General features: G+C 38.7%; 1 protein-coding gene across 1 annotated transcript; it reads left to right on the forward strand.

Moving 5' to 3' along the window:
- Positions 1-1,556: 1,556 nt before the first annotated feature.
- On the forward strand, positions 1,557-27,667 carry SUGT1 (SGT1 homolog, MIS12 kinetochore complex assembly cochaperone). The gene is made up of 13 exons (XM_033086555.2): positions 1,557-1,668; positions 1,749-1,794; positions 5,135-5,225; positions 5,929-5,998; positions 6,317-6,387; positions 10,368-10,421; positions 12,118-12,134; positions 13,105-13,139; positions 13,581-13,677; positions 14,677-14,784; positions 25,003-25,093; positions 26,351-26,532; positions 27,137-27,667. The coding sequence occupies exons 1-13, from the start codon at positions 1,625-1,627 to the stop codon at positions 27,236-27,238; spliced, it is 1,008 nt and encodes a 335-aa protein (XP_032942446.1). The 5' UTR covers positions 1,557-1,624; the 3' UTR covers positions 27,239-27,667.
- The last annotated feature ends 27 nt before the right edge of the window (positions 27,668-27,694 follow it).

A 27,694-nucleotide genomic window follows, 5' to 3' on the forward strand; every position in this document is an offset into this window, starting at 1 on the left:
TAAATCAAACTGTTAAATAGGGATGTTTTCTTATACTACAAGTATTTCACAATTCTAGAAAACCAGAAGTGATAATGCATGACTGACATTAGTGTTTTTAGAGACAGGGAAGTTGCACTGGTGTTTACTGGGAATGTGGGAGGAAAAAAAATTGCACCATAAGGTTACAGCTTCATCAACAAAACTTTATGCCATAGATGCAGCTATTACACAGGGAAAACTATTTGTCAGTTCAGTTTATGTCAGCTGGAGAAGTGGAGAAAAATCTCCAGCAGCAGTAACGTGTCTCCAGCAGCAGACTGTTGTGTAACAGACAGTAAATGGAAATCACTCCCTCCCCATATCCCTTGGGCTCCGGTGTGCCAGCTGGGTGGATCTGTACTTCGAGCTCTCTTTGGTATGGCAAAGGAAGGGAGAAGCTGGAGTAGATCATAAAATGAGAGCTCACATTGGGAGTTTGAGCAACCCCTCCCCGTTGTGCCTGTGGCAGCAGCCAAACAAAACACGACAGCTAAAATCCCAGCCACTTCTGAGTCAGAAAATAAAAATTGAGGCCGCAGTTCTTTTCCACACATGTGTGAAGCCACGGAAGAGAAAAAGGCACTTTTTTATTCCTGAGGCATTTCACAGAAGGAAATGCCATCCTTCTCCTGCTGCAGAGGAGGTCGGAGGCCTCAGGCTGCCTTTGGGAAGCCCTGTCCACCACTCTGTTGTACCTGGCGAGCAGCACCAGCTCACACACTGAGAGGTACTTCTGGTTTTTATTCTGATTTGCACAAAGTAGCGAATTAGGTGATTACCACAAAAGGCTGGTTCTCTGATTACTGAAACTTCACACTGGTTATAAATTTTAACAAACAAAGGCATCAGCCTTCATTGGTTACAGATTATATAATTTTCTCATTAATTAGCCCTCTAGCACCTATTGTTAGTGGTATCATAAACTGCACGAGGGGAGGTTTAGGCTGGACATCAGAAAGAACGAGGGCAAGTAGGTATTGGAATGGGCAGCCCAGGGAGGTGGTGGAGTCACCGTCCCTGGAGGTGTTCAAGGAAACACTGGACTTGGCCTGGTTCGCATGGAGGTGCTCGGTCAGGGGCTGCACCGACGTCATCCCCAACCAAATTCATTCTGCGATCCCTCGCTTCTCACGCCGTCCCTCGGAGCCTGCGGTCCCTTGGAGGAGGCGGTCAGTGGGTCCCACTGCCGCAGGGACCTTTCCCCCACTTCCTGCCCAGCCCTGCTGACTTCGCTCCTGGCGGCTCCCGTCCAGACAGCCAATTCCTACGGTGATTGTCTTCCCTTTTCCTTTAAAACGAAAGTTCAGCCACGCGTACGATGCTCACAATGCAACTGCGCAACTATTTAATCCTCACTGGTGCAGCTACAGCCGCCGGGTAACGAGTGACCAAAACCGCGCACAATTTGACGTAAATCCACAGGCCGAGGGGCCGGGCCTGCCCGCGGCCGGCAGGAGGGGGCGGGGCGGGCGGGGCAGGAAGGGGCGGGGCCGGCGCGGCCCTCCCGCGGCTCCCGGCAGCCCTCGCGCGGCGCGGCCTTGCGGGGTGCGTGCGGCGCGGGCGCCTCGGTGGCTCCAGAAGTTTCCCGGCGGCGACGGCCGGCATGGAGGAGGGAGTGGGAGCGGCATCGGGAGCGGCCCCGCCGCGGTGAGCGCCCTCCCCGGCCCTGCCTTCCCCGCGGCCCCGTCGCCCGCCCGCCCGCTGACGGCGTTGTGTTTCCTCGGCAGGTTCTCGGACGCGGACGTCGACCGGGACCCGGGGGCGGCGGCGCAGGTGAGGGCCGGGCCGGGGCGGCGGGGTTCCCCGGGAGCCTGGTTCAGGTGAGGTCGGGCTGCAGAGGAGCCCGGCGCAGACCTGGCGCGGTACTCGTGCTGCCTGTGTGCAAAGAAGGGGGGTGGGGGGGAGCAGAACAACTTTCTCTTCCGTGTCCGTAGATGATAGTTCACATAACTAAATCAGTTAAGGTTTGTGGGTATAAAACCCCAAAGCTTATTGAGGAGAGGTATTCCAGCTTAGTTTTTATTCTGCCCTGGTCTGTTTTTTTCCCTCTCCTCATATTTTGTGGGCACCACGACTGATCTTACTTTCACCTCCACAGAAAATAATTTTTATTTGGTGAGAAGGATCACTCACTAAAGGACCCTCCCCATGGACGTGGTAGAGTCCCCATCACTGGAGGCTGTCCAGCCACGAATGGGCAGGCTGCTGGATACTCTCATTTAGGCAGGCTTTCCCATGAAAGGCTAGATGAGATGATCTTTCGAGGTCCCTTCAGCCTGGCCTGTTCTATGACTTTATCAGTTAGTATGTTTTAATGTGTTTGCTAAGGTTATTTTTACTTAAAACAGACGGTTGATAAGAAGGCAGAACTGGAGGGTGGATAAGTACTTCTATTTAACTACTTGGGAGAGGAGAGGATGTAGATGGTTAGTACTGCTTGAAGAGAGTGGGTGGTAGAACCATTAAATGATACTAAATTATCTTTCCACAAAGAAAATGGTGAAGCTAAATTTTTCAGTTCTTTGGGGTTTAGGCTGTACCTTGTAGAAGTTTTTCAAAAGATAAATGACATTTAAAAACCTCTTTGGAATAGTCAAATCTGTATGGCATAATAAAACTAATTCAAGATCTAAAAAAATGTATGTTTCACATTTTGTGTTAAAAAAAACCCACCAGCAAAAAACCCAAAAATCCCTGACCAAAAGGTCTTCAGAGGTATTAAGGAATACTGTCAGAATGTGCTTTTATATTTTTCCCTGGATTAACATAGTTGTTTTGCTTTTTTAGCTTCTATTTTAGTTCTTTGTGCATTCAGTGTTTCAGAACATTATGTAACACATTCTATAGGCATTATTTAATACTTGACACAGTAATACTGGTGTCAGTTGTTAGGCCTTGTTTTCAAATTCCTGGATTGAGTAGGCAGACTGTGCTTGGTGGTCTCTAAACTGCTAAGTCCCACAGCTCAGAGTAGCATTTTGCTGACTTAGAAGCTCAGGTCTCCAGGTACTACACTATGCTTGCATGGTCTTGTGTGGTCTCTGTTTTCACATGCTTGATATTTCTAATCTGAGGGACAAATCTGTAGAGATGGTGCTGGGTAATGTTTTCATACCTGCTTAGGCTTCTGTCCAGTTGGCCTGGCATTTCTCTACTGTGTCCTGGGGAGTTTTGTTTGTTTTAATTCCTGGAGATTGTGCTTTGGCTTTCTGCACCTGGATTTGATGCAATTGAAAGGTCATTATCCATTTTTTAATACTGTTGGAATGATAAAGTTGTGAACTCATGAATGACTTCTCATATTAAGTTGAAAATGTAGGCTACTTGTAGAGACAGAAGGCACCTCTAATTTATGCAAACTGTCAAATTTACAGTGTGTTTAGAAACAGATCTGCAATTTTGGTCATGGTAAGGGCCTTTGGAGTCAAAATATGCAGAAAGCCCGTACTTGAGTGTGAGGACAAAGTCTAAACTTGTTCTAAGTAACTGTTGCTGATGTCCACAATCTGGACTTCCCAGTGCTACTTCTGCATTACTTGGCTTTTCACGTAGCTTGCAGGAGTTACTTGCTCCATTTGTGTGCCTGAATGAGGTGTGGTGACTTATTGATAAAAAGTACACAAAGAGAGAAGTTTCACATTGTTGGAAATGCTTTGCTTTCCTGAGGTGAGGGTTAGTTTTGTAGGAGGATCCGTTCATATCTTGCTGGCTCTTATTGGTGCATCTGTCATCAGCATAAATTACAGGAAGTGGTGTTTGGAGGGAGAAGTGATCTGTCAGAGCAGTGCCTCTGCACCTGGACGTGCCTGTGATGTTCAGAGTCAGACCCTACTTGGCTTTGAATGTCAAGTACTTCACCTCTCAGCATAATATGAACCAATTTTAATATGTGCGTTGCCTCACATCCCTGCCATGTGGAATATCTGTAGCCATGAGTATTTCCATAATGACAACTGCTTTCAAATGACTTTAAATTTCAGGAAGGCATTGGTACAGGTAGATTAAGTTATTGCTGTCTACTGCCTGTCCCTTTTTTCAGAGACCCCCAAGGTTTATGTGTTGTACCTCTATTGAGTTGTGTGTATTTTACATGGTAAGAACTTGTACCACTGCTAAAGAAGCTGTTCTGGCCCCATAAGTCCTAGGTGGCACAAACACTTTGTGACATCTGTTAGAAAAAGACACTGGTCTGAATTAGAACTAAGGCAAGTCTCCTTCCCTTCTTTTTTCTTTGTCTTGGTAGGACAGAGTTTTGGCAACTGTGCTGTACCAGTATTTCTGCAGGTTTAGAATTTTTATCTTAGCTACATTAATGCTTGCTAGATTCCAGTAGATGTCTGAGTAGAAGTCAGCTTAGCAAACAGTTAATGTACTGTAGTCACTTTTGGAAGACTGACTGGCTTCTAGCAAAGGGAAGAACTTCTCTCACCAATAAGGAGAGAACTGGAGATGCTCTTTCCAGGTGTGTGCTTCAAGTGACACATTTATTCTGTATGCCAAGTCATGAACTTTTCTTAGAGAGAGCAATGTGGTTTTATTTCAATCGATATATCCAGTGATTCCCTTAACCGAGGGCTACTTTATGCTTATTGCCATTGTGCAATAGTACCTCCTCTGAGCCGTGTGCTCCATAAATCTTTGGTTCTGCTTTTGTGCACAGCATAAATTGAAACAATCTCTTATGCCCTATAATATGTGTTACATGGTGTTTCATAGCATCTTATCTCCACACAGCTGTTCTGACATGCTGTGCATTGACTTCCAAATTTCTAATACTGCACTGCTCTCTCAAATCCAGCAAACTTGTGTACAATTGTGCTGAAAATTGTGGGAAGGTTTTGGAATAGAGAGGATCATCTGTGTTAGGTTTCATGTTTAGAGCATTTGAAATCCCACTTCCTTTGCAGTAAGAAACAGTCTGCTTGAATTTGGTATAACTGGCAGATTCCTTGTACTTCAGGCTCTGATGTTTAGCTTTGTGCTTGAGAGCTAAGCAACAGGTAAACAGAAATGCCAGTTAGGATTTTATCTTCTGAAATGTCTCTTAGTTTGATACTCCGTTTTTATGAGAATTTCTGAAGTACCATTTCATTTTTTTGATGTGTGTTTACAGGAACTGACAACAGCTTTGGAAAAGAATCCAGATGATGCCGAATGTTATTGTCAACGAGCTTATGCTCACATTCTTCTACAGAAATATGCTGGTAACATCTTCAGTCTAGGAATCCTTTTACAAGTGTATTCTAACATGTGTTTTGCAGGAGATGCCTTCAGTCTGAAGCCAAAAACAGTAATGAGAGGAAGTGTTATCTGTCAGTTAATATGCTGTTTTGGTGTTAGTACATAATCTTGTCGTTTTCTCAGGTTGTTTTGTTACAGCAAAACTTTCAGTGAAATGGGCTTTCTAGAGTCCCAGTTTTTTATTTCCAGATTCCAGTCTAGTATTATCTTGACAACTTTTTATAAGCAAACTTCTTCTGCAGATTTCAAGACTTTTGTGTTGTGTCTTCCATCATTGTGTTCTTGGTAATGACTGAATCCTATCATGGTAGGAATGCAATAAGTGAATAATGCCTGGTAGAAAGATTGACTGAATAAGATCTGGTTTATTTTTTCTTTCCAAACAAAGTCAAAACCAAACAAACAGAATCACACTTTGGATCTAAGCAGAAGATTTCACTAAATGATAGTCATGCTACATCTTACAGAAGAGCTCTGCAGCTCTGTGAGAGATTCATATGTGACAGTTGTGAATTAAGTTGTGACAATTCAAACAGTGTGATTTGTGTGCAAGCTAAGAAAGATAACATAGTACATGCTAGAAGAATTTCGTTACTTAAAGACTTGACAATTCACTGCTTTTTATAACGTTATTATGTTTCTCAACTTTAAACTGACTTTCAACAGATGCAGTTGCAGATGCAAAAAAGTCTCTAGAACTCAACCCAAACAATGCTGTAGCACTCCTTAGAAAAGGGTATGTATCATTTATGGTGCTTTGGGAATATTGTGATAATCTGTAGGTCAGTACTAGAGTTTGGATTAGGGTTCTGTGCAAGCTTTTTACAACACTGAGAATGAATAAATTCAAAGCCACGCTGCTTGCAACCCATTTGTAATAAAGCCATTTAGTTTGGGGTGATTGTCTTAATGCCCTCACAATTTCAAAACCACACCTTTTGGGTAATTTAAATTCTTACACATAATTTTAACCAATACAGCATGTTATCTATAGAACGTGGACTACACTGAAAAGTAATCACTGTTTTCTTGTGTTTTTCTTTATTTGTGGCAGGTTAGGTGAATATCATACCAAAAACTATGCATCTGCTTTAGAGTCTTTCAGAGAGGGACAGAGGCTGGACAGTAAGTATTAAAGTTTCTTGTGTGTACAGTATTCCTGATGTTAAAATAATGGGTAAAGTGTTAGATTAAAATGAAGACCAAAGGTGTTTTTTTTAAAGGCTGATGTATTGGGTCCCTAACATCAGCCATCTGACTTTTAGGAACCTTTATGCAGTCACTGCATGAAAGTGTTAAACGGTTTGAAAATGTGTATCAAAGTTCTTAGCGATTAGTAGCTGATTTCTTTTTTTCTTTATAAAATGGAAAGCCTTTTCCTGCTTCCTGGAGGTCTTGAAGGTAAATAGTGGCAGTGTTGTAGTGTTAAGTGTCAGAATGTTTTTGAATAGAGCAGGCTCTTTACATATAGCTGGAATTTCCTCTTAAACAGTTTGTTACATCAGTCTTTAGAAAGAATGTGCAGCTTAATGGGTATTCAGACTGACAAAGTGGATTTTTTCCTTACATTACATACCACTTAATTACAGAAGCATATTTATAATATCTCTTTTTTTCTTCTTACAGTGTTGGCTTTCCAGCTAGGCTTAGGCACTTTTTAGTTTGGGAAGACTTAGAACTTTTTAAAAACCTGACTTTATTCAATAAGCAGGGGTAGTTTAAAACAGAAAGATTTGATAGAACACATGATGGAAGCACAAAACAAGGCAATTGAAAGATGATTGTGACACCTTTCTCTTCTCTCCTATCCCCCATTATAAATAAAACGTTCTCTCTTCCAAACAGCAAGAAAAGATGGTAAAAAAAGGCACCTTGAAAAGGTGATGCAGGGCAAAGTGCACTAATCTGATAACAACTGTCATGGTCTCAGATCTTTTCAGTGTGTTGTCTTATCCATAGTAGTAGTGGCTGGGACATGTAGGTTTAGCAAAAATTTAATTAGTTTGTGTCTCCCAAATAAATGACGTAATCCTCTGATTTAAAAGTGGAGTTTCATGGAAGTGTAAGTTAGTTGGTGCTTGATGCCAAGTGATCATGCTCCTTATTACTCTTGTGCTTGTTTAGCCTCTTGTTTCAGTGCATTAAGTCTACAGAAAGCTACTATTGTAAAAGTCTTTTCTTCCGGATGAATGTATTGAAAATGGCCCAACAAAGGGTCTGAGTGCTGAAGCCATCCAAAGTGAAATGGCAAAGCAATGTTGGGCCAGTGGTAGAAAAGGGGTGTGATGAAATTGCAGCAACTCACAGCTGTCAGTTTAGGCTGCCCTGGAACAGAAGTTGAAAATAAGAAATCTCTTTAAGCTCTTTCTGCATTGGTAGTTTGGATAACCAGATGGTCTCTGCAAATTTTACAGTAGAGAGACAGGTTTGTCTCTGCAATTTAGTCAAGTTCTCTATTCAGTAACTTTCTGTGAGAGGAAGAGATTCGTTCCACTGACCTACAATGCTTTCCTTACTTGGTAGGTAACTTTTTGTATATCTCGAAACTCATCACTGCTGAATTTAATTGAACGATTGATCTTACTTTTTCGTATTCTTGCCCCAGCCCAGGCAACCAGTATCAATTTGAGTTTTTTCATGTGCATGGATAATCTCACATTCTATTTATGTTGTAGAGTACAACACAGAGTTACAGATATCTTTTTAGATAAGTCAGTGAATACCAGGGTTCCCTTGGCTAATTCAGAATCCCTGAAATACAGCACATTTTCCCATGTTGAATTGCTTCATTTCTGCCTGTTTGAATTCAATTTGCTCTTGTTTGCTGCTTACTCACTTGAAGAGTTTCTGAGGCTTTCTACCATTTCCTGATTACTCTCTTATGTGGAGATACTTTCTGCTGCACTTCCTCTATCTCATTACAAAATTCTGTGGCCTGCTGTGAGACGAGGAGTCTCCTGAAGGCCTTTTAAAATTACAGACTTAGTTGATTCTCTTTCATATATTACCTGATTTGCTCTCAAGTTTGTGTCAATAACAATTTACCTTTGTGGAATGTTTCATGGATCCCAGGTGAAAACAATTGTGAGCATAAGCATTTTGCAACACAATTAACTTCCAGTTAAATGCAGGTAATGCAAAATGAACAAAGCACAGGGGGAAAATTTGCAACATACTCTAAGCAGGTGATGGAGAGACTTCATCTGTTGCTGCCTCGGGAAGAATTGCTGTGGTGGGGAATTCTTTGCTGGCAAAGCTGGTTTCTTTGCCACATAAGTGGGCAAAAGTAGATGGTTACACATTTCTGTTCTTCACTTATGTAAGGGCTGTTTTAAATCTCAGTTTGGAATGCTGACAAGAATGAACTTCTTACTTGTGCTCATCACTGGTGGGACTGACAGGCCCAGGGTGCCACAGCAACCTTCCCATTACCCACCTACAAGGATATGAAAGTAGGACTGTGATGAGCTGTGGAATGTACAATGTTTCTTTGTTTTATGAAATTGCTTTAGAAAGCAATACTCCTTTCATTCAGCTGTGCTATGCATGCAGTTTTTTGCAGTTCCTATTGCCTTAGTTGAAGAAAGTATAATCTGGTACTCTTCAGTGTGCTCTGTGGATTTAGGACAGTTATTCTCAAATTTTCTTGGGTTTTTTGCTGTGACCACTGAACGAATTTAGTAAAGCTGGGATGTGGTGACTTTTTTAAAAAACTTTTCTTGTATTCTAAGAGTTAGTAGATTTTTAGTAAGTGAAAACCCAGGAAGATTTTCTGAGCTACAGCTATTAATAGAAGTAAGTTATTTGGAAGGATAATACAATTTTAGAGGAAAAAGAATTGTTTCCTTCAAATTAGAAAGTGTGCCAGGATGCAGGGAAAGAGTGTGATCTAGGAAAATAGGGAAGTTGGTGCTGGAGGTACCTTTTTAGGTTTGTATTGCATAGAACTGGATCAGTGGAGACTTTGCCTAGACTGCAAAAATCGGAAATCTTTAGGTTATGGTGCTAAGTTTTGAAAATATTAATTAATTTAGGTTTCAGGGGAGCTCTGGAGTTCATATATTTCTGTGCTCTGGCCAAAAGTAATATTAATTTTGAGCTTGCCTTGTGTTTGCTTGGGACTTTTTACTATTGTTTTCCAAGTATCTCCTGTAGATTCCACAGCCTTTTTGTGCAGCTTGCTTCAGGGTTTGCCCATTTGTTAAGTAAAAAATTTAGGTAACTTAAAATACCTGGTCAGATGGCGGAAGAAAAGTGGAGATGAAATGGCTTGAGGAGTGGGGTGGCAATTTTGTGACGTAAGGTGCACCTCAAAATTTATGTGCATTTTATATTTAGAGGGTTGGGGTACATTTTATAGCTGCAGTGGAGTCAGACTTGGTGTTAGGTGCGTGTCTGCTGGGAACTTTTGTCGAGCTTCTTCATGTCCTTTGTCTCATAGTTAACAGCGCGAATTCACTTGTAAAACAAGAAAATGTTCAGCTATTCTTAGTAGTTGGTCAGTATTCTTGCTACTTTTTTACTTTCTTCACTGTGAAAGATTTCGGAATATTGTTGAAATAAGATGATTGCTCTGTTGTTACACTATCATCTTTTTAGCTATTTTCCAGTGACTTAATTTCTATCTGGGAGGCTTGCTTCCAGGAGAGAATATTTGATGTTTGTCAGAAGTTGCACAACTTTGGGCTGTCCACCCAACAGACCATCTCTCCTGACATTTCTCTGGAGAGGAAGTGTGTGACTGTTTGAAAAAGTAATTTAAAGAAAACTGGAAAAATGTATAAAACTGTATTTCTTGTTTTCTGAACATCTACATAGGGGTTGAACAGACTGGAAACAATAGCATATTTGTCTGTTAGACAAAATCTAGTACTACAAATTAATTAGAATTTAGGTATAACACATAGTAGAGTTGTATAAAAATGCTTAAAGCCTAAGTGGAATGACAGAGCTTACAAGAAGATAATAGGAAGTAACACCTTTTTTAGTAAATTGATCCAAGTTTGGGATAGATTTGTTCCAGCTGGCAACTTAGATGCTTTTCCTTCATGCGATACATGTAATGCTTGCAGAGTTTTAGTATGACTGTGTTTGGTCTCTTCTAGATGTAGATGATACCTTTACTATTTGGATTAAAAGATGTGAAGAAACACTAAATGGTAAGAAAAAACATGTTTACTTAGTGAGGGATTTGATATGCCTTGTGCTTGGAAGCTGTGTATGTTTTTCAAAGATTCACTGCTTTCCTCTTCTTTAGAACAAAATTATTATTTTTTTCTTTTTTAGAAGTCATGTTTTTCTTGGATCAGACACCCTTAGCACTTGTATGCTTCATTCAGATTTATAGGAACATTTATATTAAGTTTTTAGTGTAATAATTAAGTGTGCCAGGAGAGTGCCTACTTAGAGATCAGACGATCATAATTAATTTTAACTTATTTTCATACACAACAGCGAACTTATTTTAACTGTAGAAGTGTGTGTCAGCTTGCTATCTAAGGCCTACATCAAAATAAGTTTTCAAGTCTTGCAGATGCTGAAGCTGAAAAGAGATAGAAATCTGGAGAATTTATTCCTTGATTCAATGTGGAAAGTACCATAGGTGCTTATCCATGATCCATGGTAGTCACTGAGGGTGAGCATACCTTTCATACCTTCCTACAGACAGCCCTGACAATTAACTCATCCACAGAGCTTAAGGGGGATTTTGATGAGAGACAGCAGAATAAGTAGTGTCGTTTTTCCCTCTGCTGGTTGTGACTTGCCCTCCTCTCTGTGCTGCGCACTGGAGAATGGACAGTAAAACAAGTTTGTGTCAATGTGTTGACTAAAAACCAAATAGAGGAGAACCCTTTTGTGTTACATAGGGATGAGCAAATTTCTGCTTTGTGAGACGTTTTTTGCTAGGTTTAATTTTTTTTGGAGGGATTAGGTATGTGATTGGCATGCATGGTCTTTTTTGCAAAGAGTTACTTTGGGTGACAATTTCTTCTGAAAGAGGTAATATATAAAAGGTAATATACCTTTTTCTTTAATGTCATATTTCTATTTTGCAATGTTTTGTCTGGTCCAACTCAGTTCTTTTGTTTTATTTTGAATATTCACTTTGTCTTTATTGAACCATTTTCTTAATTCCCTGATACACTAGCCAAAAAAAGCAAACAAACTGGCCAACAAAACTATATCTCTGATTTCTTCATTGCAGCTTAATTTTTTTCTTTTTTTGTTAGTGTGCATTCTAAAGAAGTAAAGGGAAAGTTTATTTCTTTTCAAACATATTTAGTCTCAAATATTTTAGAAAAAAATACTTAGAAGAGGGGATACTGAGCTATAGTTTAGATACAAGTATTACATATATTTAGTATATGGGAGTGAATTTCTCTGCCAAATTTCCATCTCATTTCCCAGTGGAGTTTCCCTAGCATGAGATAAAAATGTGATGACAGCTTTGTGCTATTTTTGGGGATGGATGGATGATAAACCTAGTGCAGACTCCCAGAAAGTGATTTTTTTTTTAAACTTTTGTTTCTCGTGATGTTGTTTTCATTAAAAAAGACCTGTATCAGTTTCAGGTAAGCAAGGAAAGGTAATGGAAAGATTGTTGATTCAGTTAATCAGAATATGCTTTATACGAGAGTTGTTGGTTTGCACAAGTTGCTGATTGAAGTCTAATTAAAAAGTAAGAGTGTCATGAAAGCAAAGTACTAGGGGTAGAGCTGATGTGTTTTTACCTCCTCTGTTGTTGAGACTGGAGTGAGTGCAGGATGTCTGGAGTAACTGAAACAAGCTAGGGTAAGATTGTGCCTTGTAAGTTCAATATGTCTTTTTCTGAAAATGCTATTTTTTTTCTTCCAGCATCACAGACTGATGTGGTAAGATGTTTTCCTTAGTATGTTTACTATTTTGACTTTTTTGTTATGCTGGAGTGTATTTTCTGCATCAGTGGCTTTACTTCCAAACTATAAAAAACATCTTTCATATTGCATGCAATTCTGAAGCATTTAACTGTTCATCTAAACATGAGTGCTTTTGAGACCAAGGCTGCAAAATTTGTATCCTGAAAACTCTTAGGAATGGTTAACAAGTCTGGCAATTACTGTGCATTTGTTGAGGTAAAATTTAACTTTCTGGCTTGCAGTCTACAGCCTAATTTACAAATTAACCAATTCTGGTTAATTGTGTTGTCATTATTTTGGTCATAACCTGCTCAGCCTTCAGTTTCTTTTTTTTAAATTGAAAGTCCTCATAAGAAATGTTGAAATTGACCTCTTCTTCTGTTGATTTTTTTTCCTTGGGACAAAACAAAAAAAAAAAAGGACTTTGCATTGGATATTCTGTTCCCTGTTTAATAATTACCTAAATTTCTTACGTTTTAAGAGTAAGGTAGAGGAGAAAAATGTACAGGAAGCATGGTGATAGTATGTAAAGACATCTTAGATTTAGAAGGATTTTATGTTTAGAGGTTAAACCTTGAGTTCTCAGACCTGTTTCAGGTTTCCTTCGTGCTTTATAGATTAGCTACATAGTGACTGAATGTTTTCCTGGTATACGTCTTACCGAGGAAGAAATGAGTTTAAGTTGAACTTAATTGCTATTGTAAGTTACAGACTGATGTATTTAATGTGAATTGAAACTTTTTAATTTGTAATCTGCCATAAGTGACTAAACTGAAGAGCTTCACCTGTAGGTTAATATTCACACATAAATCAAGGAAGGGGAGCAGTTGGAATCAAGAAAAGGGGAGCAATTGGTGAAAATGGTGTGTGCCTTGAAAAGTACTTCATTGTATATTTTCACTTACACTGATGTAACTTTCTTTCCAATTGAATGTGCTTCGACTAGAATTCACAGCAGCAGCCCCTGCCACCAAAGATCAAGTAAGTTGACTTCAGCTTTACTGTGAAATTTAAAGTAATTGAGATATTTACTCTTTGGCTTGGGAATTGGAGAAGCAGGATAATGACTGTAGGAGGTTTGTTTGGGGTAACTTCAGAAATGTGGCAGTCCAAGTGACGTGTTTCTCAGTGCCATCACTTTTGTTCAGATTAAATGGTACTTTCAGGCCATTAAACTTAACCAGGAGAGAGGGGAATAGCATCAGCATTCTGGCTTTTGTTTTCTCATTCTCATGCTGAGCTTAATTCAAAGCCTGTTCCACTGTGCCTGGTATGGGTAATGTTTTTGAGATATATTGAAGATTCTGAACTAAAAAGTGAATGGTTTGAGAAACTGATCTTTTATAATCTTTATTATCTTTGATAATTTTATATGGTGTGTGATACAAAAAAAATTGTCCCTCCTTTTTTTCTTTTTTAAAGATATGACTGGTACCAAACAGAATCTCAAGTAATTGTGACCATAATGATCAAGAATGCGCAGAAGGATGATGTCAGCGTGCAGTTTTTGGAGAGAAAGGTGATTTTTACTGGTTATTGATACTCATCCCTAAATTCCCTGAGATGCAGCACTCCAACCAGTGAACATTATATGCTGCAGTAGCATGAAGAGAATGGGGTGGGAGCTGTACTACCTGAGCTTCTCTTCTGTACCGCTGTGCTGCACAGGAATGTATGCCCAGTCAGGTGATTTGGGATCAGTGGCCACAGTGGTGTCTATAGGACTTGAACACAAGCAATGTGAGGTGTGCATGCTGTAAGGGAACATCTGGGTTTCAGCTTCCTGTGTGGAGGAGTGGGGGAAGAAGTGATCTGGATTTGAGCATTAGACTATACATGCATCTGGAGCAGGACTGGGCAGAAACAAAATATTCTCAGAATAGGTATGAATGAGTGATATTTTACTCTAGGACACTTACAGAAACAGACTGAATATTGGTGGGTGGATTTTTCTTCCTTTTGACACCACTACAACTGGCAGCAAAATATATTTTTAAGGAAGTACAGTAATCTCTTTAATGAAATACCGTAAGTTGTACCAATGAATTTCATGTTTAATTTAGCTGATAATATTAAAGAGTTAAGTTCCTATTCTCAACTAACTTGAAATACCATGAAATACCAATATTCTCAACTTCATGAAATACCAGAAGTACTTGGTTATTATCTGCTTTAGGTATTTAAAACAGTCTGAGCACTTGCTCTGTAGTTTGCTTGTATTAGAAGAGATTGTTTTCATGTTCCATTACTAATGTGTTAATACTCCATTTGTTGTATAATTCATTCCCTAAAGATTTCATATCAACCTGACAAGATATTAGGGTTTTTGAGTACATGTAGCCAGAACTAAAATCTTTTGTATTTTAGGAATATCTTGTCCAGTAATGCTGTAGAGTGATGGCATGGTCTGAAATGATAGTAATTTAATCACTTAATCTCTGTGTGAAATGACTGGCCTTTACTTGAAAATGGAACTGCTGTCAAAGATGACCAGAGACATGTTTTCAACTTTTAACAGATGAATGCATCAGTGAGACTTCCATCAGGTGAAGACTTCAACTTAAAGCTTGATCTTCTTCATTCTATAGTGCCAGAGCAAAGTACGTTTAAAGTGCTTTCAACAAAGGTAAGCTTCTTAAAGGACATGACTGTTGCAGTCCTGGAAATGTTTCTGTTCTGTTGTCTTGTCTCTCTGCAACAGTCATAATATCTTGCTTTTCATATAGAAATGCTTCTTTCTTCAAGGTGTCTTTCAGCTGGTGGGAGGCTTTTTAAACTTGTACAAATGTCAGAAATAGTAATATAGTGGTGCTTAGTCAAGTGCAAATGACAGAGTTATGTTGAGGGTTCTTTCACTTGTTGCTAGAGAAAGAAGACTGATCTTCACTATTAAAATTCAGGTATTAGGAAAGCACGAACACCCTTTTACAAAACTTTGAGGAACCAGTCTTGCTTGGTGAAGAATTGTTATCTTTGTGTGCCCAAGAAATAGAAGTCCGACTTGGAAGATTTCAGTGAAATTGTTCTCTACCCTTTCATGGCTTCTCACTGGTAAAGGCTAACCAGGCGATTAACTGTTCGTGGCTTTTCAAGAGAGTATATTCCATTATATTCCCTGCTGCTTCTGGAAATAGTACGTGCCTGGAGACACTTGAAAATGGCATGATGTGAGAGAATGCTTCCATCTCAGCATTTTGCTTCTTTTACAAGTATAGAAAAATAGCAAACAGTGATCTGGCATAGCATGTCTTGGTGGTGTATGGATAGACAGACATGCTTTGGCCACAGAGCCAAACCTGAATCCCCACTGCTGGAATATGATGTTGCTGCTTCTCTTGTATTTCAGCAGCGGTTCTGCAGAGCTTATAGAAATTCTCTTTTGTACTCAAGTTCCATTTTACCTGATCTGTTCTCAGAAAGGTACTTATAATAACTCTTGCATCATTTCATGGAAGAGGGACTTAAGGATGGCATGAGAGGATTACCACAGAAAGTTGGTCTTGTTTTTCCACTCCTTGTACAAAGAGTCGTGGGCAGATTGTGTGATTGAGCACTTTACTTATCCCCCCACAGTAAAGAGCTTACATGGCTCAAAGTATGCAGAAAATCTGGTAGTCCATTATTATTTGTGTAAATTTGAGTGGAATGAAGATGGACCTTGTCAGGAACAGTAGCTGTGAGGTCCTGTTTTCTTTGTTCTTACCTAGTTTGTGTTATACTTTTAATTCTATTTTGAAGGTTACTATTACTTTCTTAGGAAGTATTCACATGAACTGAGGACTGTGAAATTCAAATGACTTTGTCTTTCCTACGCTGCCATCTCTAGCCTGGGCTTTTCTCTGAAACAATCTCTAGTCTACAGCCTGGTTTACTTTGAGGTTTCAAAACTGGGGTGAAAGCCTGAGTTATGTTCTGGCATTGACTGAACTGTAAATATTTTGCCTTTATTTTCAAATGTTATTGTTCCTAAATACTTGAGAGAGACTGTTTTTGAGACAAAATAGGTAAGAGGCAATCCAGAAGGTGCTAACTGCAGAAGTCAGGGCTTCAGCATGTCCTTACTTTTGCAGAGAGGAGTAGTATAAAGCTGTTTGTGAGGGCCTAGTGGAGCAATACACTTTAAACCATGCCCCAGCTGATTCTTATTCTGACCACCAGATGGAGTCTGGAAATAAAAAACAAAAAATTAAAAGCAGATCTATGTTAAGTATGCAAAGACTTCCTTACAGGTTTAGAATATTTTCCTTAGAATATTAAGTGCTGTAAGGGAATGATGCTGCCTTAGTGTTTGAAAAACACTAAGAAATTACCAGAAATTCAGTTTTCATTTCTTAGCTTTGTGTATGTACTTGGTTTTTATGAGCAGCATGGAAAACAGGCAGATAGTACTTTCAGTGAATTAATCTTACTCTTCAAAGCTTCTCAAACCATTCACATATTATTTTGTGCTATTTACATGAAGTCCTTTTGGAATGACTTGGAAAGAAAGACAATCTTATTATCTTCCCAATTACATGAACTTGTTACTATGCACTCCTAAAGAAGTTGGGTTTTCATGGGATAGAAACAGCCCTATTCCTGCAAATTAGTAAGTTCAGGTGAGAACATGATTTATTCATAGTGCTTTATTTTGTGCTGCTGCTTTGAATGTGTGAGCCACATTGCCACTAGTGTCATATAGTAATCACTGGGCAGCAAAGACTCTGGCCCTGCTTTTTCACTTACACGAGCAAATATATGAGGAAACAGTGAAACATAAGAGCATGCTGTATGGTGGGTAGTTTGGGTCCAGTTGAGCTTTGTACAACTAAAAAATTCAATGAATAGAGAATGAAACAGCGGAACTGTCAGAGTAGAACAATCTTGCGTATTTTGGAACTAAGAGGAGCTGTAGAGGGTTTTCTCAATACTGCTTGAAGTTTAGTGTTACCTGACAAATGGAAAGGCATGAAGGTAAAGATGCAAATTCAGGAGGAGAAAACAACCTTAACTGTATTTGCAGAACTACATATTCTAAAGTGACTGCAAAGAGGAGACACTCTGAATTGTTTCTTTCAGCAAGTGTTGACAGTGGTGAAAAATACAATTGCTAATATGAGTGTTATAAACGGGCCAGGAGACCTGCTCCTTTGTGAGGCCTTTATTAGAGGTCAGCTTTGGGTGAGGAACCTGAGGGGCTGCGCACACCACTGCTGTTCCCTTTGGACGGCGCGAAGGAGGAGTGCAGCTTTGTCCTAAGGCAGAGCTGGGCCTTCCATCCTCACGGGGTCTGCAGGAGGACTCTTCTCGCTCATAGTCAAGGGGGAGGTCATGTTGATAGGGTGTTCTTCAGGTCATGGCAATGGAACAAAGCAGCTTGAGATGATAAATTCGTGTTCTGCGCTGTTTTCTCAACCTGGGAACACTATTTTCAGTTCCAGATGTTATTTTGGGCTCGTTGTTTTAAGGGGTTTTTAGTGTCAAATAGTGTCCCAGTGTCCTTTGCACTCCTTTCATTGGCATACGGCTTGATAATGTCATCCTCCTCACAGGTGCCATTTTAGGGGAGCAGCAGAGGCATTACCCGGAAGGGAAAGGGCATATAGGGGAGACAACTGGGGACCAGAACATTAGCAGCATATGGTAAATATTAACAACAATGACATTTAACTGGGTAAACATACACAAACAACAACCAATTTATCAACAGCTCACCCACAACATGAGGATTGTTTCTTCCCCAGCAAGGAAATTAAAATTACACCTTTCTATCAACCCCTGCTGTGTCAAGCTCTGAGATGCAAAGTCTGTTTGGAAAAAAACAGGACTAGCAAGTGTTACACAAGTAGCATAGATAGATGTTTTGAGCTGTTCCATAGTTTCTGTTAGAGCAGAAATAAATTAGTGTGTGTCATCTGCAGACTTTGACTTCAAACTGTGACCTCGAAGATGTGAAATATTCAATGCCAACTCAAGAGCAGCATAATGTGTGGATGAAGTCCAGTTTTGAGATGAAATCTTAAATTTGTCTTCTTGCATCCTCTAGTATTTTATGTTCTCCAATTGTCAACAGTTTTACAGATTATACAGGCTGCCTTTAATAGTGACTGTATATATTATTGCCATACTTGAAAGCTTTTTCTTTTTAACCTAATTAGAAGATGTACTTGATGTTCAATAGAAAGCATTGCTGGCAAATTCACCTTTGAGTTGATTATGGTTCCTGCTCACATTTAGTGACAAGTTACTTAGAGTTGCCTCTTGTTCAGGATTTAATTCTGGTGGCCTAAGACCTCAGGTTAATATTTGTGTTAGAAAATACTGAGTACCACTGAATTGAGCCATTCTCTTGCAGCTACTGCTGTATCTGTATAGCATTCTGTGCATTAACAAGACAGTTGCTAGATCATAACTGGATCAATTGATGATATTGATTGTACTCCTCATCTGTCAGAGGTGTCTGACTGTAGCAATCTGATCAAGCAAAAAGTAACAGCTGCTCCTAAAAGCAGTGCAGAAATTTGAGATTTGTGTCTTAGAAATGGAAGCTGAAAACTGTTGCATTCATCATTACACAGGAGGAAGACACCTTTAGTAGCGCTGCTTGGTTTTTTACTTCTTTCCAGAAGAGGGAGCCAAAATGTAAAGGCTGGACTACGTTTGCTGTTTGCAAGTTGCCTAGGTGCAGTTACCCTGTGGCTCAGTGCGCATACTGTCATCACGCTCCCTTCATAGAAGAAAAAAGGCATAAAAAATTTAAATGAGTGACTAAGTATCAATCAGTGACTAATCAATCTCTCTGTCCAGAAAATATGTCTGGAAAGTAGAAGTGCACAAATAGTGTAAGGATTTCTGCTGTTATTAAACATGCAGAATCAGCCTCACTTTCTTTTCCCTCTTCTGCTCAGTGTATTTGGGATTCCAGGGGTGCATTCTGCAATGTTCTCCTGGACACTTGTGTAACATGAGCAGTTTCTTTAGGTCTTCTGGTGGTTTCTCTGTGGTGCTTGGGGTTTTCTTCCCCTCAGACTTAGGAGAGTGAAGGTGACTATGTGCTTTTAGCATGCGTGCTTATGACCTTGAAGGAAGCCTGAGGTACGGCTTTCTGGTTTTCCCCCTATCTGCAGATAGACTGAGGACAGTTACTGTGAGTTTTTGCTTTGTAGTGCCTTGGGCTTTTTGCAAACAATGACTTGCAGCAGTGTAGAGCCATTTGAAAAAGTGGTAAAAAGTAGTTTCTTTACCCTAGAACTGTCCTTTAGTTAGAGATCAAAGTTGTGCTGCAAACTGCGGCGGTGTTAGAAAGCTTCAACCTCTTTTACAGTTGACATTTGTTGCTTAATAGAGATGTCTGAGGTATAAGCACACTCTCAGCAGCTTCATGCCAAGAATATGGTTGTGTGCATCAGTGGAATGTTGTTTTTTTTCCTTGAACCAATATTTTGCTTTGCAAAGGCTGAAATACCCAGTGAGGCTATCTGGAACTGGTGCCTGTTACTGAATGTAAGGGAAAAGGCAAAGAGTGAAACTGTTTCACATGCTCTTGGACTGTCATCAGAGTCTCTATTCAGAGGTGAATGTACACAAATAGATAAACAGGAACAGATTTATTTTAACTCAAGTTGGGTCTTACCATTGCAGTCAATCCTTAAAAGATACTTTTCCTGTTTAGGGTACTTGCATTAAATTGCTTATAGGCACTTGAATGCAGACTTGGCTGCTCTCATATACTTGTTTTCTCTGTGAGGGTTTCATGCAGATTGCTATCTCCCATGTATATTCTTGACTATTTTCTATAAATTATAAACTAATATTTAAGATGAAGGGATAATTTTCTGAAATTGCTTGCATCTTTTAGGCAGGGCTAGTTGGAGCAGTTTCTTTGATAGACCATATAGAAATCTTCACTATGATTGGTATGATATTTACTTATTTAACAGTAAGTTTGATTTTATTCTTTTCCTTATATATGAATGAAGATGGATTTGAGACAGATTTAAACTTGGTAATACTCTGAGAACTATTATTTTATACAAGCATATAAGTCAGTGCCCATGCTTTATGTAAATGCATAAAAGAAAACGATGCATAAGGGGATTTATCTGTCTTGCGAACTATTGGAATAATGATGGTTTACATGGAGAATAAAGTGACAAATAGCTTTAGAATACTAAAATGATATGTAATGCTAGCTTCTCTAAAATTCTAAAATTTTGTGTTGGCTATGTAATATCAGTCAGAGGAAACTTGAACCTTTTTCAAAGAAACTAAATAAATCCCTTCTGTTGCAGTATACTCTCTATAGAATAAATTTCTTAATTATCATTTATATGCGATAACACTTTAGAATTATTTTCGTCTTAATATATTTTGTTTAAAGTTAAGCACCACAAATCTTGGAACTTAGACTGCAAGCAATATGTAAGAGGTTGTTGAATAATTAGGACACCAAAACTGTAGGCACATGGGCTCTTAGAGGTACATTTTAATAGGTCTTACATTTTTAGATGATTGTTCTATTTTATCCTACAAAATTCATGAGATGATCACAAAAGAACAGCTCTAAACACTTAAAATTTATGGCTCAAAGAAGGCAGTCAGTAGTTCAGTAAATAACAAAGTAGTTGATTAGAATCACTGAATTCTTGTTTTTGTGTGTTTGATACAACAAAACACCAGAATTGAAAAGGATATTTTTGGTGAGTCTTAAAATTAATGGCTGGACTGTTACTTAAGCTTCGCCAGTTCTGGTTTCCTTCATCCATCTGATCAGAGCTTGACAGAAATTTGCCAGTGGTAAATGAACTTTCCCCTACCATGGACTGCAAAATATAAAACACGGTAGAAATTAGAAAAAAAAAATATCCCTTGCAGTTCGTCAGTGTACACCAGAATCTCCTTTTAGAGAGTGGAAGATAAAAATTCTTCCCCTTTTAATATCTCTGACTGACACTACTTGTCCCAGACTGTTAAGTGAAATAAAATTCATTGAATGTTTTGACTTTTTATCAATTAATATTTACCTAGAAAATAAATTCTGGCTAGTTAGTGTTGTGTTGCTCTTTACCAAAGGGGAGGAATTATTTCTTAAAACTGGATCAAATGCTCTTTTATGTTGGTCATGTTAAAATAAGGTGGTGGTGTTTTATTTTTATGCAATCAGTGAAATGGTTCAGAATCGCTGTTGAGAGTAACTGTGGCGTCTTTTCTGATAGCTGGCACTTGGATTAAACCACAAACAAGCATGTCCAAATCTCTCTGGTAGGCTTTAAAAAATTGATTACTTTTATGACTAGAAAATTCTGAGTAGAAATTTACTTGTCCTGTCACTCTGAGTGGTGTTTCTTCTAGACAATAAATCCTTCATCTGACCCTCTTCTCAGAGGGGTAGGTGTCTCTCAAGATGGTATTTCAGACAAGTAGTGCATTAATTACTCCCAAAATTCAATGTGTCTTTTCCTTTTTGCTTTGCTCTCTTTGAACCCAAACACAAGGGATTCTAAAGAGAAAGTGTATTACATCTGCATTGAGATTTTTTACAGATCTGGAGTAGTGTGTCCCATTGCAGGCTTACCAGTGCAAGAAAGGCACTGATGTAGTGAAGCAAGTCCAAGCAGAGGGCTGCCAAGATGGTCAGGTGGCCTCACGGCTTGAGCTACATGGAGAAGTGGAGGAATTAGGCTTGTCCTTGAATGGCATGCAGAGCATTTAATTTGCAGTTAAATTTTCCTGTCTTGTATACTAAAGTTGGCATGAGGCACAAAGGCATACGTTTTATGAAATATAAATGTTGAATCAAAGTAGTTGGCAAAGTGTTGATGTATTTCTCTTGCCCAAGTGAATTTTTTTCAAAGGAGAGGAATAAGCTAATAGTACTTTTTTTGCTAGATATGACACAAATGTCTGTGCTGATGTGTTACTTTTCTGTGTGATAGCTATCAGTATCTGTACTAAAACCTTCATTAAAATGCATTTATTGCCATTTGAGCATGTAATTGGGACTCACAAAGTTGTTCCTTCTTAGATCAAATAGAGCTCTCAAGTTGAAGAAACATGCGCCTTCACAAGCAGAACTTTATAGCTTTATATTTTTGGAAAGTGTGGTTGTATAATGGTATGAAGTTAATGATTTCCCTAGCTTTACTCCTGCCTGCCACTTCGACTAATGAGTAACTTCAATTGAAGTGGATGTAGTAGACAGTGTAGAAGTTCAATCATGTCAGAAATACATTGTCTCAGTTCTTCAGCTGTGTGCACTTATAGCTTGGCTGTGTTGAAACGGTTTGGAGTTAAGAAATCTGCACCTTACACTGGGAATTAGTGTGTGCCGTTGGCTTCTCCGTAGGAATGTTTATTGTGCAGTACTGGTTTAGTGACAGCTTCAGGTAGGAAAATGTAAGAGCTAGCAGATTAGAAAAAAAGAGGGATTACTGGAGTAGCAAAACTAAAGTTCTTCCTTATTTTCTTTTCATGCATGGGCAGAGTATTGTGATGAATAGCCAAAAGACTATTAGCCAGTAGTCCTCGTTGAGGAGGATTGTATTCTGGGAAGAAAAACGTCCATGTTTAGTAGCTCACATCAAGCATTATATTGCATTAGAGGTCATTTTTGGTATGGATGAAATAATTTCTATTTGAGATAATGGAAGGTATTGATGGAAAGCCTGAAGTGTAAAGGCAAGAGGAGTTAGTGAAAGAAAAACTAAACAGAGAAATTGAAGAGATACAGGGCAGAGCAGTTTCAGTATCAAGCATCTGCTTTTTTCTTTTTTCCCCTCTCCTAAAACATATTGGGGGATGCACTGGTAAGTAGATTATAAAATCTTAACATTAGAGCCTCAACTGAAATGCACAACTCAATCGATAATAGAGTCTCCTCAGATTGAGAAGAGTTTATATAAGAAACAGAGGAGAGTGGTTTTAAATTAATACTCATGTTTCACTTGTAACTAATTAGTTCCTTTGTAAGTAGCTAATTAACTTAAATGTTTGGCTCAGGAGATCCAAATCTGCTGGGGAAAAAAAAAACCCGCTAGTTCTGCTACTTGTGGAACTACTTGACTATTTTATATGTAGATATTCAAATATTTTTTGCTTCCTTAAGCTAATCACAGAGCATTAGATTTTTAAGTGTAGGTGCTAAAAAAGAACTTTAAAGTTGCAGTTTTCAAAATATTTTTTAAAAGGGTCCAGTGGAGGTAGCTTTACTGACTTATTTTGTTTTACTGAAGAATAATTCTTCTGTGTTGTTTAACAGAAATCTCTTCATCTGTACAGATTGTGATATTAAACTCTTGAGTACAGGCTTTTTTTGGGATGGTAGGTTGGTCATCCAGACTAATGGCATTTTGATTTTATTTGGTTATTTTTAATTTGGTGATGTTATTTTAAAAATGGGTACTCTGGTGCTTAATTTGTGACTTGTAAAGTGGCTGAAAATATTGAAAAATCCAAGAGATGCAGGGAGTGGGAAATCAAATACATGTGGGTGTTGGACTTAAAAATTTACTGAAACTCTCCCCTGCCTTGAAGGACATTTCATGCCTCTTATCTTAAACTTTTTGTTGTTCTCAGTACATGTTAGTGGTGGAAAATAAGTATCTAAACTTATCTTGGGAATTTGGAGCTTTCTGAGAGATAAATAATAAAAAGAAACATTCATAACTGAATATTCTGTTTCTGAAAATTCATCCTGATTGCAAAATGGGAGCATTGAAACTTCAGTGAGCTGGGTTTTTTTTTTAAATTTTGGTAAGATACCTCACTCTGTTGCTTACCAGTGATTGATTTGAACAATGGATTAAATAAAGTTCAAATTTCAGATCAACATAACACTGTGCAATGAGCTTGCTGTTTGAATCTAAGGTTAGCTTTTTACAGTGCTGCCTTTGTTCTTGGGTCTGCAGGGTTCCCCAGGTTGTAGTGGCTTTAGGTAGAACTAAGAACATGCTTCTGGTGTGCTGTTCACAAATAAGGAAGCACTGAAGTTTAGCAAGCACTGATTTCACTTAATTAATAGCATCCTGACATCTCCTTAGGTGAATTGGAGTGACGTTAGACTGTCGTTGTTTTGCAGACATTGTTTTGCAACTTTGTAACCCTGTAACCAAAGGAGAAGGTTAATTATGAAAAACACATTTCAGTATGGTTGTCTAAAGGGATTATGTGAAGTTGTGAATAGGGCATGACATACTTCACTTAATTTTGTTTCTCCTATGATAATTGCAGCCACATCCATTTTTAATTGCCAGTTTTGTCAATGAATACTCGACAGTTTTCTCCATAGCAGTGTTTGCTCATTGAACCAAATGAATACAGCTTCTAAATTTCTCCAGTGGAAAGATCTGCATAGTCCCAGGGTGTTTCTCTGGTTTGTGTACTACACATCAAACATGGAATTTTTGGTAAATGAAATGTAAACTTCTATATAGTTGGATTTTGTAGTCTTTCAAAATTGCTACTTACTAGAGCTGACTGCCAAGAAAGGGATGCTTGAAAGGCAATACCTTGGAGCCTGGCAGAGGGTAGAGACGTTGGGACTGATCATTACATTTGGGATGCCATAATTTACAAAAAGAATCAAGTGAATAGTAAGTAAAAGAAAGTTAAGTGGTCCTAAACAAAAGGGTAGAAGTCTGGTGCAAAAGCTGTGCAGGTACATTAGGAGCTTATTTGATGTGTGACTTGAACTCGAGTGACTTCATCTTTAATGTAGGTAAATTTGGCTGGGATACAGGCTTTGTATTAGAGACTGTGTTTCTAAAACCAAATGTATATATTTTCTTACAACTACATGATCCAACTACTTTGGAGCAGCTTGGCAGAAGTGTTTGCATCTGGATTCATTTGTCTTTGTTTTTTGTAGGTTGAGATAAAAATGAAGAAACCAGAGGCTGTAAGATGGGAGAAGCTGGAGGGCCAGGGAGATTCTCCTAAGTTAAAACAATTTACACCAGGTTTGTTTCTGAACTATTAAATATTAAATGGTTTATTTGTATTGAGTGAGTTACAGTTATTAATAATAGTTTTGTGTTAAATGTTGTTATAAAATCACAGCTTCATATTTGCAGTTAAATGCCTAATAGTCTTTTTTTCATTGCCAAGAATTGACAAACTCTGCCAGCCATTAGTGAAACATGGGTATTAAATTTAGTCATAACTTCTGTTAATCTGATTAATTGTTAAGGGTATATGCTTGTCATTAATTCTGTTTATCTGTTTGAGTCCCTCTTTTGCAGTTCTGTATGTTGTTAAGTGCGTGTGTTGTGGTTTAGGAATGATACCTCCCAATTCAGTGACCCACTGTGACTCTCACAAAGGACACTGTCACGATCTCGATCTCCTTTTCCCCTCCTCTTTCTCACTGCAGTGGCATGGAGTTGAGAATTGGAGGCACCATAGGTGAAGGGCTGAGATAAAAACAGTTTGGAAAACAGCAATTAAATTAGAAAACAAGCAGTAACAGCAACAACATTAATAACAAAAGACTACCAAAGAGAGTGATTTACATGCAAAATGCTCCAGTGGACCCCAAAATTACCTGATGATGGATGGCTTCCCCCTCCCCACACCTTTTTCTTGACTGGAAGCCCTGCCCTTCTTCTGGGATGCCAGAGTCCCTTACTCTCATCCCAGCAATGATCTGCCCTGGTGTAGATATCTTCCTGGCTATATCCACAGAACTCCAGGCCTGACCCCTCACCACTCCTGCAAAAAATTAACTCTGTTCTGGCCAGACCCAGGACAGCAGCTGTTATATTGTGTGACCTGTTGCTTAAATAATTATTGTTTCCTTAAGTATTGGATTTCTCTTGGAAACTAATTAATTGGAGTTTTTCAATATAGATAAACATTATGTCTTTGACAGAATTTGAATTCCCTGATTTTTTTGATTCCAGATTATTTTTTTTAATTTAGCTCAGTTTATTCTATGGTTCTAAGCTACTGGGGGTTTTTTTGTCAGGCAGTGTCTCTTGTGTTGCTCTTGGCCAGTTTTTTTGGTGTGTGTTGGATAACAAAATTACATAACATAATAAACTTCTGCATCTTAGTTTTGTTTATTTTTGTTACTGAAATGCTTATATCAGTTCAGAGGAGTCCATTTGCATTTTCATGTCCCATTATCATCTCTGATTCATCAGGTACATGTGTCTGTGTTCTCTGCCACTCTCAAAGTCGTGAGAAAATGCCTTAACTAACACTTCTGTTTTCAGATACCCAGCACTTATATCCATCATCGTCTCACTATACAAGGAACTGGGACAAACTGGTAGTTGAAATCAAAGAAGAGGAGAAAAATGAGAAGTTAGAAGGAGATGCTGCTTTAAATAAACTCTTCCAGCAAATCTATTCAGATGGTACAGATGAAGTAAAACGTGCCATGAACAAATCATTCGTAAGTCTTCATTCTTTTCTCTGAAGAAATGTGTGACTTTTGCACACTGATATGATTTACTAAATTTTGCATATGTTGGGAAAAGCCTCCATTACCAAAATTTTGGGCCTATAAATGAATGCATTTTGGCCCTGCTTTTGTTGGAGACGCTGGTGCAATTACTCTCACTGAAGGCTACAGGGCTGTACGCTAATGAATGTGACTCTTTAAGTCCAAGGTTGTGCTTTGTCACTGGTCTCTTCATTTCAATCAAAGTGTTATCAAAGGAAGTAGAGGTTTGGCTCATGTAGAGCTTGAAGACTTGCCAAGGGTGAAAGGATCAAATTCCTCTTGATTGCTTGAATCCAGTTTAATTTGTAGTCATCACAGACAAGGACATGACTGACCCTTTAAAAGCTTCTTGCTAATGAAGCAGCATCTCACTGTGTCCAATAGTGATAATAGTACTGCTGGGCTGGAGATTATGGAATAATGGCTCTGTCAAATTTTATTTCATAGGTACACAATTTCTGTGTAATCACTACTCTTTGAAGTTTGCTGTAGGAAATTTGGCTTTTGTATTACTGGAGTTCTCAACAAACTTTAACTCTCTCTCATATTGCAGATGGAGTCTGGTGGCACAGTTCTGAGCACCAACTGGTCTGATGTTGGTAAAAGGAAGGTAGAAGTAAATCCTCCTGATGACGTGGAATGGAAAAAATTCTAATCCTATTTCTGATCTTCACCATCTATGTGTTGCCATAGTCATGTACTGACACCTATGTATGGACATAGCATTCTTGGATTCAAAGCACTGAATGTTCCCTTGAAAACAGGAATTGTCTGTACATTTTGCGTGCTTTAGAAATTCCTTCATCTGCAGATCTTAAAGATATACTCAAGAGTGGAACCCTATTTTTATCATCTGTCTTAATTTCTGGGAATTGAGTCCATCAGTCCAAATTTTCTACCACCTTTATCAGCTCTGCTCTTTGGGATAGGATGATCTCTAATGGCTGGTCAGGTTTATTGCCTTACACCTGGTATTTCTGTTCAATAACTTATTAGATCTTAGCAATTTTGGGTAAAAACACTTTTCACAACAGTGTTAAAATGGTTTGCTCCTTAACTCTGCTAAATAAAACTGTAAATACAACTTTTTCTATAAGGAAGCTGCTTTATT

Source organism: Catharus ustulatus, chromosome 2 (assembly GCF_009819885.2).
Source record: "Catharus ustulatus isolate bCatUst1 chromosome 2, bCatUst1.pri.v2, whole genome shotgun sequence".
In the NCBI taxonomy this organism is placed as follows: domain Eukaryota; kingdom Metazoa; phylum Chordata; class Aves; order Passeriformes; family Turdidae; genus Catharus; species Catharus ustulatus.

Bases quoted from the DNA above. Each gene is read 5' to 3' on its own strand.
- SUGT1 (XM_033086555.2), top strand. From the start codon at position 1,625: ATGGAGGAGGGAGTGGGAGCGGCATCGGGAGCGGCCCCGCCGCG. The intron at 1,669-1,748 runs GTGAGCGCCCTC...TTTCCTCGGCAG, and splicing joins TCGGGAGCGGCCCCGCCGCG to GTTCTCGGACGCGGACGTCG. The intron at 5,226-5,928 runs GTAACATCTTCA...GACTTTCAACAG, and splicing joins TCTTCTACAGAAATATGCTG to ATGCAGTTGCAGATGCAAAA.